At 36.5% G+C, this 19,293-nt stretch overlaps 1 protein-coding gene across 4 annotated transcripts in view; it reads right to left on the bottom strand.

Moving 5' to 3' along the window:
- Positions 1–19,293, bottom strand: part of LOC122398780 (serine/arginine repetitive matrix protein 2-like) — a 59,965-nt gene that overhangs the window by 23,947 nt on the left and 16,725 nt on the right. For 2 of the 4 annotated variants that reach the window (XM_043398961.1, XM_043398964.1), the window contains exon 1: positions 2,097–2,332. The exons of the other annotated variants lie outside the window; for them this stretch is intronic. In XM_043398961.1, coding sequence (XP_043254896.1) covers positions 2,097–2,252 — 156 coding nt within the window. In that variant the 5' untranslated portion in view covers positions 2,253–2,332. Of the gene's footprint in view, positions 1–2,096; positions 2,333–19,293 lie in introns of those variants that run through there. 4 annotated transcript variants of the gene reach the window in all.

Raw genomic sequence — 19,293 nt, 5'->3', positions numbered from 1 at the left:
AAACTCTAAGTTAGAGTGAAACTAGGGAGAACGAGTCGAAAATCCTGCTCCTGCAAATTTAATTAATTTTCTTTTTTAATAGATTTTTTAATAGAAATTTCCCAGGAAACAATTGTTTCAGAATATTTATTATATCGCACATTAACATCGTAAATATTAACTGAAACGTATTGAGTATTGGTAACAGTATATTATCGTTGAACGAAATATGTGTTTTTATTCTACAAAAGCGTCTATATTTATTTTTTATAAATTCCCATTTGCATCGAAACTTTTATTCGTTAAAAGCGCCCTTTAAACTGTTCAAATTGAACCTATTCAAAAATTTTCAACCTCTGGAATAATTTGATGATTTGCATTAATAGCGATGAAAGTCGAATAAATATTGAATACAAAACAGTTCCCAAAGCAATGGGAATAACACGGTTAATAACTAAATAAATACTTTGGATCGCGCGTTCGAGGATGCAGATGCTTCGATGCACGAAGTAATTAGAGAAACGTAAGTTGGAGGTGAAACCAGGGAGAATAAGAACGATCCTGAATGGAACAAGTCGAAAATCCCAGCGCTGTTGTTTCGAGAAGTGTCATGAATATCGTGTAACAGAAAAGGAGAGACTTGGCTGCACGGAGCGTGAATGACACACGAACGATGCTCGAACAGCGTTTTGGAAAGCAAAAGGAACAGCGCAGCCAGCTCTGTAGATGGTCATGTGTGTCAGAAGCGCGATGCTCCGTCGGCATCCATGCTGGGATCAAGTGCGAATCACGAACGATCAGCTGGCGTGTTCCTTCCTACGCGAACTGGTCCACTGAATTTTTTAATTTCTCCTTCAAAGGTCGTCTCGTCATATTTAATTCGAAACGTTATCGAGCCTCGCGATACGTTCACGAAGGTCGGCGTTATAGCTCGAGAATCTAGGTCGATATTCAAACGAGCAAGTTTTGCTCTAATTTCAGTTGCAAACTGATACACTATACTTATGCTCAAACAATTTACTGTCAATATTCGTATGAATTAATTAATAGAAGGCATTACACAGAAGTGTATATAAAAATGTCTGCATTGGAAGTACATTTTTTAAAGAAACAGCTGTACTTATGTTCGAACAAATTACAGTCTATATTCGTATGAATAAATTAATAGAAGGTATTACACAGGAGTGTATGTGAAAATGTTTCCATTGAAAGTGCATTCTTTATCAAAATAGCTGTACTTATGTTCAAACAAATTAAACATAATTGTATTGAAATTCTTTAAAAAAATTGAATTCAAGTTTGGATCGAGATATTATATTATTATGCTCTATGTTTAAACAATCTACGGATAAGAGATAATCTGTCAATATTCTTATAAATTAATCAATATGAGTGTAGATATCACAGTTATAAATGTGTTTGTAAGTGGTATATAAAACTAATTACTTACGCGATAAATATGAATATATCCAAGACCATAAATATATTGTACGAATGTATTTCAAGTTATTAACATTTTTACTTCGAAACGTGTCTTGAAACAAGAAAAATTTGAACTTGCGTTGTTTCAAGTACAAAAATTCACGACATTATAATATTTATCATCGTATTAAATTAGGAAAAAATAATTTAGTAAACACGTTACTCTTCGACGTTAAAAATATTCAATTTCATATATACAAACTTGAAAATTGGAAAACGAAATTTGAATATTGTATCTACGCGAAAACACTTTTAACGAAAATAGAGCCAAACACGATCTCGTTCAGACCATTTTTAATTACATCTACCTCGAAATATAAAATTAAGGTCGTACTTCTATTCATTTTAATCTCGAGAATCTGTCCAACTCAGTGAAAACAATCTCCTAAAATTCTAACAAAATATTTAAATCCATGCTATCGAAACGACTAATATTTGAACACGAATAGAAGCGAAGGGTTTCGATAAAGCTCCGTCTCCAAATGCTAGTTTCGCATAAACAAATCTGTGAGTCCACCGTAGGATCCCAGAACGAAATAAAAACGTAAGAAAATGCACGATATGCCATTCGATACGTTCTTAGAGTCGCTCGAAATAAAAGTCTCGCGTAAGAAGGAGCTTCAGAGAAACAGTACCGTGTCGTTCAGATTGGAGTACGTGGACGTCAGCTCTTGAGCTGCCCAGGACGTTTCCATATCCATAGAGACTCCGTGGGCTTCCAGTTCCTTCGATCGGACGGATCCGTTTTTGATTTGCATCTTTCGTTTTGTCGTCGCTTCCTTGCGTTTCATCGTTGGCTCTCGGCGCGTCTGCTTGCATCAACGAATCATGCTACTTCGTGACCTTTCGGAGAGAGGATATCGCCTCTTGCAACCTTTCTATTTTCTACTCTACGCTCGAAGAAAATAAAATCCAACGCTGCTTCCCGTTTAGCGGTTCATCGTACGCTCGACGCGATAATTCATCGTCGAAACTTTGCACTCGCGTAACGTCAAACTTCGTTAAAATGGCGACCTCGTATCTTTCTTCTGATAAGTACAGAGCCGCTGTCGCGCAACACGAGACACGTTATTACGTCGCTTGTTCGAAGGTCGGCCTTCTGGGTGTCAAGTTCATACTCTTAGCCGACGTGAAAGTTCGCGAGAACTTGAGGATTCGGCGAACCAGCCTTCGAGATATTAATCCTTCGTAAATTAGCTATGCTTTTGAATAAATATGCAAAATCTCCTTGATCGTTCTTCGAACAACCCTCTTGACGAGAAATTAACGATTCACAATTATACGTCTATTTTAATTTCAAATCCTTTGATTCTCAATTCAAGAAATTCTTTGTCTCGTATAATTTTAGGAACTATTTCTTTCGATTGCATCCTGCAAATAGATTCACTTTGCGCGAGAAGAATTTCAGTATATTTAAAAAGAAGAGTTTCGAGAAGTATTTCCATCGATAAAATGTTCACATATTTGTCGAGTAACGTTCAAAGCAACCAAAATAGAGTCGTGTTTCTACAACTCGCTAATTTCATTTATAAATTCATTTAAAATTTCATTTATAAAATTTACTGGAGAATTGTTCGAATCTTTTTAGTGCATCGTTTATAGAATTTATTCGAAAACTTTTCGACGAAGTAGAGTGTTTATTAAATCTTCTTCGTAGCACGTGAATTCTCCGTGATAATTGATAAATGATTGGTGGTGAACGATTTCTTGAGACCTCTCTTGTGAGCAACAATTCACTGGTAACGACAATAATTCATCGACGACGAATACGAGGGTAATTTGTCAACTCACTATCAATTGACAGCTACGCTACGAGGGTCACTGTCACAACTGCGTTGCTACCGACGTCAGTTTGCTCGTGTTTCATCGACGCGCATGTGCGACGTTCCTACCCTTATCATGTTGACAGTGTATCCACTACGAATTGCGATTATCGAGTGAAGAAAACTACGTCGACGGAATGTTTCTGTTGGCATTCGTGGCCTAGTTTCGTCATAATATCAATTTTTCAATTCTAATGTACTTACAATTACACGATAAAACAACAAAAATTTCTTTCACAGACAAATATAAAGCATTAACACTATCAAACGTTTCTACATTGATAATGCTATTTTTTATAATTTATATATCACACCTATAGTTGTTTGCAATTTTATATATTTTTTAAAGAATGTATTACTTGAAAGATTAATTCAATTCTAATATATTTATAATTATGCGATAAAACAATAAAAGTTTGTTTCACAGACAAATATAAAGCATTAACACTATCAAACGTTTCTACATTGATAATGCTATTTTTTATAATTTATATATCACACCTATAGTTGTTTGCAATTTTATATATTTTTTAAAGAATGTATTACTTGAAAGATTAATTCAATTCTAATATATTTATAATTATGCGATAAAACAATAAAAGTTTGTTTCACAGAGAAATATAAAGCATTAACACTATCAAACGTTTCTACATTGATAATGCTATTTTTTATAATTTATATATCACACCTATAGTTGTTTGCAATTTTATATATTTTTTAAAGAATGTATTACTTGAAAGATTAATTCAATTCTAATATATTTATAATTATGCGATAAAACAATAAAAGTTTGTTTCACAGAGAAATATAAAGAATTAACACTATCAAACGTTTTTACATTAATAATGCTATTTTTGATAATTTATATATCATACCTATAATTATTTGCAATTTTATATATTTTGCAAAGAATGCTTTTGCAAAGAATTACTTTGCAAAGAAGATGAACGTTTTATTATACGGACGATCTCAAAAGCGTAGAAATGAAATATTTGCTATATTTCAATTTTAACATTGCCATCGAAGAATTATTGTATTCTTTATTCCAATGCTATCGCTATTTTTCATTCAGCTTTTGTTGCTATTATTTATTCGTAGAGATATCAATCTCCAGAAAATCAAGAAATTTATACTTTGTCTACGTTCTGTCCGTGCTTACATTATTCAAAACTTAGAAACACTTTGATTTAATCGAAACACTGTTTTTATTCGCAAGTTACATTTCACTGGTATTCAATTAACAACTTCACGTTGATTTTAATTTCAGCGTTGCACGTTTCGTAAATTCAGTAATATTTTTTAATACACGCAAGTAAACCTTGTTTGGATTGGTTTTGATTTTAGAAACAGCTTGATTCTATCTTGAGAAATTAAAACGTTATTTACTATTTTCATAAGATTTTTAATTGACAGCAGACGTGAAGGGACTGTGGATTTCTATTCTTTTCTATATGGAAACACGTCTGCTTTTAGTTCACACTCTGATAACGACGATCTTCTTTTGTCAGCGTTCCTTTTCTTTATTATTACATTTAGATTCAAATATTACATTAACATGATTAGTGAAAGTCACCGAGACGATGAACGAATATTAATAAATAAATTTCTCGACGATATAACGTTCAGGAGCCAATGTTTGAATTTTTACTCGTTTCAAAACGAAACAATCTTTCTCAAGCGTTTGTATATTATTCTATAAGACTATTAACGTCTTCAGAAAGTATTTAGTATTTGCCTCTCTTTAAACCTTGACATTCAACATGTAGGGACCAGCTACTCCGTCAATATTCGATGCTCAAGTCGTGTCAGGGAGCGTTTTAATAATATAGATGGATCCTCAAGTGTTTTATAGGTTCGAGGACATCAAGGATAACGCGCCAAGGCTTTGGCGAAGCCACGTCGATACTCCTAGTAACGTGACGTATCGAAATTGTATCAAACTCGAGGGAAATCAAGATCGTCGATAAGAAAACATAATGGCCTATCAAACTAATTCCGTCTGACATTCGAAGAATATTTCTTGAAAAGATATTTTCTCTTCTTCCATCGCTTCGAAGAAATATTACAATTTTATGAGCTCGAAATTTCTGAATACTCAAATTAATGATAGTTTTATCAATTACTGTGTGTATATGGTGGGTTCAGCTACATCTAGCTCTATTGTCTTGAAGAAATGTTACAATTTTTTGAGCCTGAAATTTCTGAATACTCAAATTAATGATAGTTTTATCAATTACTGTGTGTACATGGTGGGTTCAGCTACGTCAAGCTCTATTGTCTTGAAGAAATGTTACAATTTTTTAATCCTGCAATTTCTGACTGCTCAAATTAGTGATAGTTTTATTAATTACTGTGTGTATATGGTGGGCTAAGCCATGTGTATCATCGTAACTGAAACTTCTATCGTCTTCAAGAAATGTTACAATTTTTTGAGCCTGAAATTTCTGAATACTCAAAATAGTGATAATTTTATTAATTACTGTGTATATGTATATGGTGGACTTAGCTACATGTAGCATCCTAACTGAAACTTCTATTGTCTTGAAGAAATTTTACAATTTTTTGAGCCTGAAATTTCTGAATACTCAAATTAATGATAGTTTTATCAATTACTGTGTATATATGGTGGGTTCAGCTACATCTAACTCTATTGTCTTGAAGAAATGTTACAATTTTTTGAGCCTGAAATTTCTGAATACTCAAATTAGCAATAATTTTACTAATTACTGTGTGTATACGGTGGGCTCAGCTACGTGTATCATCCTAACTGAAACTTCTAACCTCTTGAAGAAATTTTTTACAATTTTTTGAGCCTGAAATTTCTGAATGCTCATATTAGCAATAATTTTATTAATTACTGTGTGTATATGGTGGGCTCAGCTACATGCATCATCATAACTGAGAATGTTCGAGCGTCGTGACCCACTGTACATCCTGTTCCATTCGAACGGAGCGCCATTTTGTTCGCGACTGCAATCCACGAATGAATTCGAAGGGAATTCGAGGCATTCGTCCCCGGGAACGTAGAAATACCAACTTTGTCAGCCGAGTGCAGAGTTCAAGGTTCCTCGAGAGCGTCGTCGGTCGTGCGAGATGATTGGTTTTCGGTCTGTCGACCATCGTAACGACTCCTACGGAGCCCCGGCTTCTCGTGATGCGCGTGCACTCGGATTTCTGCATTTTCGTTTACCACCGCGATGAACAATGGGGGGATATCGCAGCACTCCCGAGGCACGAAAGTTATTTTCTGAATTGCTCAGTCAACGAGTCGTGTGTGATCGATAGGAGCCCACCGAGCATCGAGAAGTCGCGAGACCGACACGTGTTTTGTCAGAAAATATCAAGAAACGTTGGAAACTACGCTCCGAGACTTTCGCCGATATTAATTCTCTCGCTTTTCGTACTCCCAGACATTCTTCGATCGTGTAACGAGACGAAAGTCGATCCTTCGCTCTCGAAATTTGTGTATTTTTCTGCTGGAAGATTCAGTCCCGTCTCGAGAAACGTAAAAATGTAATTTTTTTTAGAGGCATCGATGCACTGTGTGTTCCGTTATTCCGCGGTGGTATTGCAAATAAATGCAACTGGTTAACCGAGAAAGCGTGAAAGATATATTAAAAGAGTTTATTAAATTGATAGAAAGATTCGGGATTCGAGGATCAGAACTTTGAATCAAATTGCTCGAGTTTAGGCGATTCTCTAAATTTATTTGCAGACACACGCAGTAGTGGAAATTACGTTTAAACAAAGGAAGAAGAAAATTATCACTTCGAACTTGTAACTTTCGCGCTCAGACACTTCAAATTCAGTTTCTTTTTAGAATTTCTTGGCAATTTTTGCCAGCAGTTTCGCTCAAAGATGTTACTGGATCAACTTTTCTTCTTTTCTGCTGGTCTCCGTCGCTCGATATTGCTTCTCAACAAGTAGTCTAATTGAGTTAGTGTTAGACGATGAAGGTGCTCTCAGCTTGTCTTCTAAAACTTTTCGATAAGCAATCGAGCAACTTCGCAGTTCACTTTTAATCTTTCCACCGTGCAGTCCTGTGGCAACTTTCCAAACGAAATGAAATTTTAATTTTTTGACCGAATCTTTCCCCATTACAACATTGTTTAAAGTTTGTTTATAGTTTCATTCATAATTCATCTACCAAAATTATTTTTTTTAGTATGAAATTGTGTTATAAAAATGTTAACAAAGACCGATTAGATTTCTTGTTAAAGCGTTGACTATTTAGTTCCACAAAAACGGTTCCTAAATACGGTCACTAAAGGCACGACATAGAAAGCTCGACGAGCAATTTCACCGAGTTGCATGGGCCTCGATTGAAAAGTCTGCTAAATTGTAGCTGTAATTCATCAGTGTGCCGCAGATATGTACAGTACGCGTTAATGAATACACGCGTGGGTCGATTAAGACGAAAGATACAGACAATTTAATCTTTCGCGTGCAACTCGCGGATAAATAGATCGGAACTAATACCGTTTCTAGTTACGAGCGAGGCTCGTCGTTCGTCGCGATTTTAACGATGTACAGCATGTCTTAAAAGCACATTACCGTGCTCCGGGGGGTGAATCTACGCGTTGAAACAACTCAGAAATCTCATATACAGAGAAAAATTCTAATGGGAGATTCTAGAGGCCAAAATAAGACGAAAATACAGTATATTTTCGGTAAAGAATTTTTTTTCTCGAAAGTATGTAGGATTTCGGGGGTATGTCTATTCACCAAAAATGATTGAAATTGATCCCTACAAACAAACATAATTTTTTTAAAACGATTTGAAATTTTTTAATTTTGTCGAAAAATTCCACACATTCTCGAATTTTTTTCTCAAAAATGCCTAGGATTTCGGGGGTATGTCTATTCACAAAAAATGATTGTAATTGACCTCTGCAATTAAAAATAATTTTTTTAGAACGATTTGAAATTTTTCAATTTTATCGAAAAATTTCATACATTCTCGAATTTTTTTCTCGAAAGGGCGTAGGAATTCGGGGGTATGTCTATTCACCAAAAATGTTTGTAATCGACCCCTGCAATTAAAAATAATTTTTTCAGAACGATTTGAAATTTCTCAATTTTGTCGAAAAATTTCACACATTCTCGAATTTTTTTCTCAAAAATGCCTAGGATTTCGGGGGTATGTCTATTCACCAAAAATTATTGTAATTGACCTCTGCAATTAAAAATAATTTTTTCAGAACGATTTGAAGTCTTTTAATTTTGTCGAAAAATTCCACACATTCTCGAATTTTTTTCTCGAAAATGCCTAGGATTTCGGGGATATGTCTATTCACCAAAAGTGATTGTAATTGACCCCCGCAATTAAAAATAATTTTCCCAGAACGATTTGAAATTTTTCAATTTAATTTTTTAATAACTTTTTAACGAAGCCTCAATCAACAAATTAGTATCCTTGATTTTCGTCTTATTTTGGCCCCTAGAATCTCCCATTAAAATTGTTCCCAAGGGTGGCCGAACACCTTGTATAAAGAACACCAATTTCGAGTAATAATTTATGTTGTAAAATAATAGCTTTTGTCAGATTGTTTAATTATGTCGCTGGCGATGAAGTAACGAGCACGTTGATCTTACGGAACGCTTTGGCGACACGCGACTGACTCCTAGGAGAAATTCCGCCGGTGCAGCTTGTGTGACGGGGAAATGAAAAAGTAATTACGATAAAAGTAAATTAGTAAAAGTGGTCAGAATATTTCCCCACGCGGTATTCCCTTCCATTTTGTCGCGCGAAGCGGTTGCTCGATGTTTTCGAACGTTTCAGGAATTTTCATAAAATTGCCACCGCGTTTTGGTGCGCGTTTCTCGGGAAATACGATTCAATGTAACGTAAATAAATAATTAGAATTCGAGTAGAAATATTTCTTACAATCCACAGAAACAAAAGTAAGAAATTTGCAACAAGTATTTGTTACGTGTCGTGACTTTCCTACATATGAATATTGTTTCCGAATGCCTTCTATTTTAGATAAAAGTTGCACGAAACGTCGGGTCAGGCAAATGAATTTACAGAATTAATGAGAATCGCGTGACCCTTTTATTTTATTACACATCAGTAAGTTTTGTTTGCGCAACAACGATTACTGAAGGCATCCGCGGACGAGGATACAAAATCATTAAATTCAGTACAGTCGAGTTCACGGATAAATAGAGATTTAACAAGCTCCAAAAAATGTTTTTCCATTTCGAAAAATGCAAAAGGCTTTATTATCGATATAATTTAATGTTTATTCACGGTGTAATTATTAAGCACGCGATGCAAAACTGACAAGCAATTAAGTGACACAAAATTACAAATGTTCCAGTTGCACGCTGGTGTACGCAAGATTTCGAATGACCCTAAAAGTCATACTATAAAAGAAACGTGTTCCCTCGAGAGTATCACAGACGTCCAAGCAGTATTTTATTAATTGCATCGATTCCTCCGATGGTACACTCTTAATTTAAACCTCATTTAAGTCCACGAGATACTTTGTTGCTTCTCATGCTCGCCACCAGAGGGGTCGCGCTCTCACAAGCGCTCGATCGACGCCTTGGTTGCTATATATACACTCCTCGACCGACTTCTCAATATGATTCTTACGTACGGCGCTTCAGTATGGTGCACACATATCCAAATCACACAATCAAAACATCACACATATCCAAAATCCAAATTGTACAAAACCAAAATACCTCCGTATCATTTTAAACAAAACGCGCTATCATACAATCGCTTCGTTGCATGAGGAAGCAAAAATCGAGTATATCCGCGAGCATGTCATGAAATTGACTCAAGCTACTACTAACTCCCAGCATCCAAACCCCCTAGTAGCGACACTAGGGAATTATGACCCCGAAGATTAAAGATACTAATACAAACTCCTAGACTAATCATCAACTAACCATCCACAGCACCCACACTCATCGCATGGTGCATGTAAACGAGGTTTTTGAAACTTTTCCCTCGAGCCCTAACCCAAGGAAAACAACAATAACACATCCTCATATACATTACAGACATTAACAAACATTTTAAGTGCAGGTTATAGGGCTCCAGCTCAGGGTACTGCAGAAGAAACATGAGAACGAGATAAAAAACAAAATTTCCCAATATCCCAGTCGTCTAAGGCAGGGCCTGCTAGAAAGCCTTACTGACGATCCACTAGCGCTCCCTCCTTTCCTTTTCTGACCTCTTACGATTCTCACGAGTTATTATTTCCTAAATGAAGGTTCCTAAATAAATATCACAAACACGAAAACATTTACAAAGTTCGATACCTCCGATATTTGGACTTGCACGGTTTCCAACGAAGAAATCAGCAAATTAGGTCGAGTCGAATGGGTCAAATACGTTCCCATTCCTTTCGCGTGCGATCGAGTTATAGGTGTCACGCGTTACGAAACACCTAAGCTTCCAAGATCGAAGGCTCCGTGTTCTCTCGAGACCAACGTTGAGGCGATATTTTATTAATCGTCCAGCATAGGTGTATCCGTGGCACGAGTCAACATCATCGATTCCCGACTAATGTGCACGCGAGCGAATCGTTACGCGTGCTCGAAACCAGTCGTCGATTCGCGATGGCGTACGGGGAGGCAGCGCGTTCGCATGCAAAACAGGGACATCGCCGTGCGTTGTAACGTAGTCGAACGCAATTTCGCGGCACGTTACCGTAAATAAGGGAAACCCGGAGGATCGAGGGAGCGTCTCTAACGGAGTTCCCAGTCGCGCTCTTGCCTCGCGATTCACCGACGTGCACGGGCAATGGCGCATGCAGGGACGCAAAGTAATTTTATCGACTCTGCTTATCGTGCACGCAAGCAAAGTGGCTCGCTCTTAGAAAGTTCCACGACTCTTCATTGAAACCGAGCCCCGGCGCGAGGCGGAAGTTTCATAATGCATCCGAGATATCGTAAGCTTCGGCACGTTATCGGGCAAATAGAATACGAAATTGATATCTCCATTCGTCAGGGAGGCGCGTCCTTATCCTATCTAATCGTTTCTGAATATTTATTTCACCTTAACATCGACTCATAACACCGAGATGCGCAATAGCACACATCGACAGCATAATTTTTGGCGATTTAAACGTATTTCAGATAAAACAAGGTTCTTGCACGCGTCGAATTTGATATGCTTGGTTATATTATGAAATTAAATGTGCATCGATTTTAAAAGAAGTTGTTCGAATTTAATAAAAATTGCAATTGGAACGAACGTTTAAAGTTTGTTTTTTTTTTTAAATGTAACTTCTTGATTTGTTATATTATGGGATTAAATGTGCATCGATTTTAAAAGAAGTTGTTCGAATTTAATAAAAATTGTAATTGGAACGAACGTTTTAGGATTTCTTTTTCACAATTAACTTCTTGATTTGTGGAATGAAAATATTTTGCAAATCAAATTGATGCGATAATTGCGTGGAAAACAGTTTCGATTGATAATTCGCACCTAATGTGAGCAGGTGGTTCGTTTCTAGGAAGTTGGACGCGTATTCTCGCGTGGAACGGCGCAAAATTGCTTGACCATAAGCACGATACGTTTACTTCTCGATGCCCACGCTTGACCTTCCCGGGCTGGAAGGTGTGAGGGAACAAAAAAACTGCCTGGAGAGCTCGTTACGTCATTGTTGCTCGGGAATACATGCAATTATGCAAACGCGCGATACGTATAGCGTCGCCAATTTAATTGCTTTGAATGGGTATCAACGAGGTGACATGAAAGACATCAGTTCCTTTGAAATATTATACTTCCACTATTATTTAAAATCCTAGCTTAAACAACTTTTATTTAAAATAGTTAAAGTATTAAATTGTTCTGTCTCTAATGGACCACCCTGTATAATAATACGTTCCATATATAAAACAACAAATATATAAGAATTGAAGTATTGTTATAAAGCCACAGAAATCTATGTTTAAATATAATACTTATTGGCGATCAATTTCTTAGTAACCTTTTCCAGATATAGTTAACATTTTTGAAAATAGACTTTCTAATAAAAGAACCCCAGAAGTGCTTGAGATTTCTCGAAATAGATTTGACTTTATAATGGAATTTAATTATGCAATAAAGTTATTTCAATTTTAAGTAAATTCAATTTTAAGAATTTAGAAAATTTCAAAATAAACATAGAAGACAGCATAAATTATAATAGTTGATATGTTCATCGGATAGAGGATGAAATGCCCTTTAAAATGAGCGTTCAAACCAGTCGATAGCGTTATTAGTTCCGGAGATATGAGGCTTCAAAGTTTTTGTTTACATTCCATTGTTGACGTCGCGCGAGGTCACTGACCTCACGCACTCGTAGTGTTTTGGGGTAGGTCAGCACGACGCACGCGCGAGAGAGAGGTCCGACGCGTCAGACGGAGACAGAGATAGCGGAAATTAAAAAATTACCCTTTCATATAAATTACGATATCTCAAAAACGGAAAGTCCGATCGACAAAAACCAAAAACCATTTTAAAGGGGAAGCTTCACCGCTGCCAACAGTAGTTTAATAATCAGTAAAACGCTAGTAGTTTTGAAACTACACGCGTCCAAAGTTTTAGTATTTTTAATGCGCGTTAATAGACTTTTCTAAGGCAGACAGCGGAATTTTAAAAATTGTCTTTTACATAAATTACGATATCTCGAAAACGGAAAGTCCAATCGACAAAAACCAAAAACCACTTTAAAGGGGAGGCTTTACCGCTTCCAATGATGGCTGACTTATGCAGAAAACATCAGTAATTTTGGAACTGTATGCGTGTAAAGTTTCTGTGCTTTTTTTATATTATGATGACACTTTCTGTACTCGCCAGCAGAGGGATACGATCAACTTGTACATCTCTCGCAAGTACTCGACCATTTCCGTGTATAAAGAATTACAACGCGCGTTACGGTGAACGAAAATAGCAGCCAGAAATTGAAGTGGACTCGAAGTACGGTTGATTGTTACATTATGCTTTACAGAGAGCCACTAACGATCCGAACAACCCCGTAGTAAGTCTTTTCTTACGTTCCCGTGAAACGAGTGGAAAGTAAAGATGTTTTCCTTTCCGACGGCGCTTTCGCGTTTCTAAGAGGATTCTTCACATCGACCATTTGTACGGAACAAGTTGAAAAGAAGCTGTGTTCGGCTCCCTGGCTCGTTGGAAGCTGCTCGCCCAGATATTTCAGAATGGAAGGAGAAACCGCGAGTCCGTGATCTACGATTAAGTTCTTAGGATCCGCGCGCTTTCTCGATAGCGTAGCCCCATTTTCCACTGACTTCACCACCTCCAGCGTGGAGATAACATCTCTCAGGGTTGGGATTTCCATTGCAATGGCTACGGTTGCGAACGTATGTTAAGAGCTATGCTGCAATTTAGCGTTCAATTTAACGCGTGGGCGAATCGTGTCGATGGAAACCTTCGTTTATAGAACGCGTGTGACTTTTGAAGAATTCTTAATTCAACTTTCAAACTTTACATTGTGCTTAAAATCTAGTTAAGAACTATGATTCCCATTTGAAAAAAAGTTGACTCCGAAATGACTGTACTTCGCCAGAATAGCGGCCACAAGATTTTAATATTAAATATCTCGTAAACCGCTAAGCGTACGATCATCAAACCGTAATAGCATTGGCGATATCATGCTTTAACACTGTGAAAAACCTCGTTAAAAAGGCAGACTTTCACCATGGGAACTTCCCTTGTTAATTACCTGGGAAGAAAAGAATTTCCATCGTTGGAAAATGTTTCCACCTCAGACGACACATAGAATCTTCTAACAACACTGACAATTTTGACTCGAAATGAAAATTATGAATGATTTCCCACTGACTCACAAAAGAATTCTGAAATGAGTGAAAACTACGAATGATTTTCCACTGACTCAGAAAGAATTTCCATCATTCGAAAACGTTTTCACGACTCCTCCCACAACTTATAGGATTTTCTAAGAAAACTAACAGAACTTTAAATCGAAATCGAATGAAAACAACGAATGATTTTCCACTGACTCACAAAAGAATTCTGAAATGAGTGAAAACTACGAATGATTTTCCACTGACTCACAAAAAATTATCATCATTCGAAAACGTTTTCACGACTCCTCCCACAACGCATAGGATTTTCTAATAAAATTGTTAGAATTTTAAATCGAAATGAGTGAAAACTGCGAATGATTTTCCATTGACTCACGCAGAATTTTGATAATAAATCTGAAATGTGGGTTTGGAGCAACGAGGTCCTCCCCGGGCCGTTGTTAACGGTGATCCCGTATAAATAATTGATGAGACGGCACACGGTGGAGGATCGCGCGGATTTGTAATTGTAATTTCGCGGGATACTTGGCCAGTTAAGCAACGTAATTACGGCGTGGACTCGTTATCGAGCAGCCCGTTGCTGCCATCGCGACGCGACTTACAGGGACGCGAGCTGTCTATTTTCGAGATGCTATTTTCTTTTTATGGAGGGAACGCGACATCGAATGAAACCCGAGACAGCGATCCATCGCACCTGTCCGCTTCGAAAATTAACTTTCCTCGACGATGTTTCCCCCTCCCCAAGGTTCGATGCATCGCTCGGAGGATGATGGTCCAGAAGAATGGAGGACTCTTCTGGCTTAAAAAGTCCTTTCAGGCGATATTTTACAATAGACGATTACCACAGTTCTAGAGTTTCCTAAAATATCTGCAATCAATGGCCATTTTTCTTTACTTTGATATTGCAACGATTTTTATGAATTTATAAATGTCTATATAACTATATTCTGAGAAGCAATATTAGAAAAATATAACGTTAATTTGATTTTTGAGAGGCTCGTATGTTTATTGTAGGTGCAGACATTAAGATAATATATTAATAATTGTCAGAATACAAAATTTTGTTCTTCAATGGAATTTTGCAAGATTATTCCTGAATGTTTATATATTACTTGAAAAATCGTTTCTATTATTTTCATGGAAATATAATGAAAAATATAAAAATTGTTACGATAGACAATTATCATAGTTCTATAGTTTCTTAAAATATATGCAATCAGGGGCCATTTTTCTACAGTTTGATGAATTTATAAATGTCTCAAATTCAACTATATTTTGAGAAAAAATGTTAGAAAAATATAACGATAGTTTGATTTTTGAGAGGCTCGTATGTTTATTGTAGATGTAGACATTAAGATAATATATTAATAATTCTTAGGATAAAAAGTTTTGTTCTTCAATGGAATTTTGCAAGATTATTCCTGGATGTTTATATACTACTTGAAAAATCGTTTCTAATATTTTCATGGAAATACAATGAAAAATATAAAAATTGTTACGATAGACAATTATCATAGTTCTGTAGTTTCTTAAAATATATGCAATCAGTGGTTACTTTTCTTCTGTTTGATGAATTTATAAATGTCTCAAATTCAACTATATTTTGGAAAAATGTAACGTTTTGAGAGGCTCGTATGTCTATTGTACCTGTAAATATTACTTATTGCAAAAAGAATGGAAAGATTTAACAAATATACGTTTAGTTGCGAATAGTTTTAGTTTATAATGGTTATGTGACTAATTCCGCCAGAGGCATTCAGATTCGCACTTTGTAGGACGATATCTTGACAGATCAACGTGTCAGTTTCGAACATGTCGGAAATTCATTGAGGAAACCAGCAGAAGGTTGCATTTAAATGAACGCTTCTTTTGTGTGATTTACAACACATGTGGTTGCACAACAAATTATTCCTTGTTCGGTATTCCCAGTGTACATACCCCTTGTACATACATACATACCCATATAGAATATACCAGTATCGTTCGAATTAATAACGGACGGTTGGTTTTGTATGAATAAATTATTTAGTCGATCAAAAATTTGATGAGTTTCAAACGCGTTATCTTTTCTCGAAATTGCTTTGGGGAAAAAAATTTTTTCGCCGTATCATTTTTCATAAAAACGTCTTTCGAACAACACTGTTCGATGTTAAAGTAACTATCGAAACTAAGATTCAAGATTCAAGAAAATTATAATTAATAGTTTTAAAAACACTTTTTAGTATTACATGATTCACAGTGAAGATGGTTATATTTATTATATAATTTGTTTCTTTGTATTTTGTTACAGATTTCGGAATCCTGTAGAAATATCCTTCTCGATTGTACAGTCGACGTAATCGTGCAATTACACGGAACGTTAATGACACGATTGTTGCACGCTATCGGTTCGAGTGCACTATTTTCGCAGACTGACGTCACTCGTGTCGATTTCGTATCGGAGTATCCGTCGAGAAGTCGATGACAAGGATTAAAGGATAAAAGGAACGTGCCATGAAATTTAGGCCAACGTGGGTAGCTGAAAAACGGTAAGAAACGGCCCACGTTCGCTTGGCTCTCGATATGCAGACGTTTTGCACGTTATTTATGTATCGAAAGAACGGAGAAAATCCTTTCCTACTTGTCCACCCACGAAAATCATTCCATAACACTTCCAGAATCTATTGAATTCTAAACGAGTTATCGTTTCATCGATAAGTTAAGACTGTGACGAATAACGTCACGCGGTGCACCGATAAAATAACAAATTATGTGCGAGCAGACGTAATCGATTTGACTTCTGAAACAGAAACATATCTCTGTATGGTTACAATAACATGTAATTACATACTTACATACGTTCCACGCTTCGTACGATAATATTCAAATATACAGGGTGTTCAACCACCCCTGGGAAATATTTAGAGGCCAAAATAAGACGAAAATCAGGAATATCAAATTCTCGACTGAGGCTTCGTTGAAAAGTTATTAAAAAATTTCAAATCATTCAGAAAAAATTATTTTTCGTTTGCGAGGGTCGATTACATTCATTTCTGGTCATTACACATACCCTCGAAATCCTACTCACTTTCGAGAAAAAAATTCGGATAGGTGCTGAAATTTTTCGGCGAAAAATAATTTCAAATCGTTCTGGAAAAATTATGGTTGGTTGCAGGGGTCAATTACAATCATTTTTTATCATTAGATATACCCTTGAAATCCTACCCACTTTCGAGAAAAAAATTCGGATAGGTGTTGAAATTTTTCGACGAAAAAAAAAATGTCAAATCGTTCTGGAAAAATTATGGTTGGTTGCAGGAGTCAATTATAATCATTTTTTATCATTAGACATATTCTCGAAATCCTACCCACTTTCGTGAAAAAAATTCGGATAGGTGCTGAAATTTTTCGGCGAAAAAAGTTTTTCAAATCGTTCTGGAAAAATTATGGTTGGTTGCAGGGGTCAATTACAATAATTTTTTATCATTAGACATATCCTCGAAATCCTACCCACTTTCGAGAAAAAAATTCGGATATGTGCTGAAATTTTTCGACGAAAAAAAAATTTCAAATCGTTCTGGAAAAATTATGTTTGGTTGCAGGGGTCAATTACAATCATTTTTGGTGAATAGACATTGCCCCGAATTCCTGCGCATTTTCTAGAAAAAAATTCAGTAAGGACGGAACTTTAAACGTTAATAACTTTTTAACGAAGCCTCCATCAACAAATTGGTATTCTTGAGTTTCGTCTTATTTTAGCCTCTAGAATCTTCCATTACAATTTTCTCCAGGTATTTCCCAGTATATTTTTCAATTGATATTCTAAGATCGAATACAAGCGACTATGTCGAAATTCACAAACCATGTTTAAATTTATTTTCTTCGATGTGGCCCTTGGAATTAATATTTTCAAGTTTCTAGCGTACTGTTACTAGCGTAGTTCTATTTTTAAAAAGACAAGTTTGATTGTAGTGGACGTGTAATAGTATGCAACGGAGGGTTAAGTTGAGCGCGTTTCCTTTGGAGCGACGTTCACCGGGGTCAAGAACAAAGAGGATGATCGCTATCTGCGGCTAGAAGAAGGTGCAGGGACCGTCGGTCGAATTACGGTTCGAAGACGAAGGAAATGACGTCACATTATTATAGTTACGGGTCTTGGTAGCCGGTCGCGGTTGACAAGCCAAGCGTCCACCGTACTCTTTCGATCCCTTTTGATACTCTTCCCTCGCTTTACCGCGATGTCCGGCTCCATTCTTCCCTCGATTCAAGCCCTTCCCCTCTCTCTTTCGAACCCGAGCAGCCTCTGTGTTACTCGAGATTTCGCTTTCGTCTCCGTGGTACTCGAAACTGGAATTCCGGTCGCGATACGCGGAACGATAATTGGGGCTGCAGCGGTTTTTCACCCACGCGTCCCTCCCTTTGGCCAACTCGGATTAATTACGCGCGCTTACGTTGCCCGTTCGCCGTCATTCTATTTGCCGGAACCGAAACTGCAAGCTGGCGATCCCTTTGTCGAAACCCTCCATTTATTTTCCTCATTCGGATCCTTGCAAAAGTCAAGATGCATACTCTGGATGAAATACTAAGTGATTCAGAAATCGTGGTTCAAGGGGCTTTTCTGAGACTATCTCTTCGAGAAAATCTAGTTGGAATATTAAGTTCTATGCTGGTTTAGATTTGAGGCCATTTTAAATGATGCATAAGGTACGATAGTTTATGAAAATTCTGAAAATTCTTGAAATTCTGTAGATTCAGATAATTTTTCATGCATCATGTGATTTCAAAAGTTTAGAATAATCCCTGTACCTTGGAATATTAAGTTCTACGCTAGTCAAGATTTGAGGCAATTTTAAATGATGCATAAGGTACGATAATTTACGAAAATTCTGAAAATTCTTTTAAATTCTGTACATTTAGATAATTTTTTCTTCCACGTGACTTCAAAAGTTTAGAATAATCTCTGTACCTTGATGACTTAATAAATCTTTTTTTTTCTGATAACCAAATTGCACGAATTATTCCAATTTCGAGCGTTGTCCTCGATTTGTGACGCTTGAAATTTACCAGATATTTTGGCGTTTCGAATAGTTTGATCCGAGAAACGATCGAGTGATACGTTCGATTTGAAGTCAGTTTTCGATTTTCGCGTGAAGGTTCGATGTCGAGTAGTGCGGTTGTCCTAAACTACACGTTGACAAATCACCTGTGCGAGAGGCCGGAGACAAGCATGGCCACTTGC

The sequence above is a fragment of the Colletes gigas genome, unplaced genomic scaffold (genome assembly GCF_013123115.1).
Source record: "Colletes gigas isolate AHSC1104 unplaced genomic scaffold, ASM1312311v1 Colletes_gigas_Sc00012, whole genome shotgun sequence".
NCBI lineage: Eukaryota > Metazoa > Arthropoda > Insecta > Hymenoptera > Colletidae > Colletes > Colletes gigas.
Note: the sequence above shows the minus strand (reverse complement) of the source record. Positions and strands in the feature narration are given on the sequence as shown.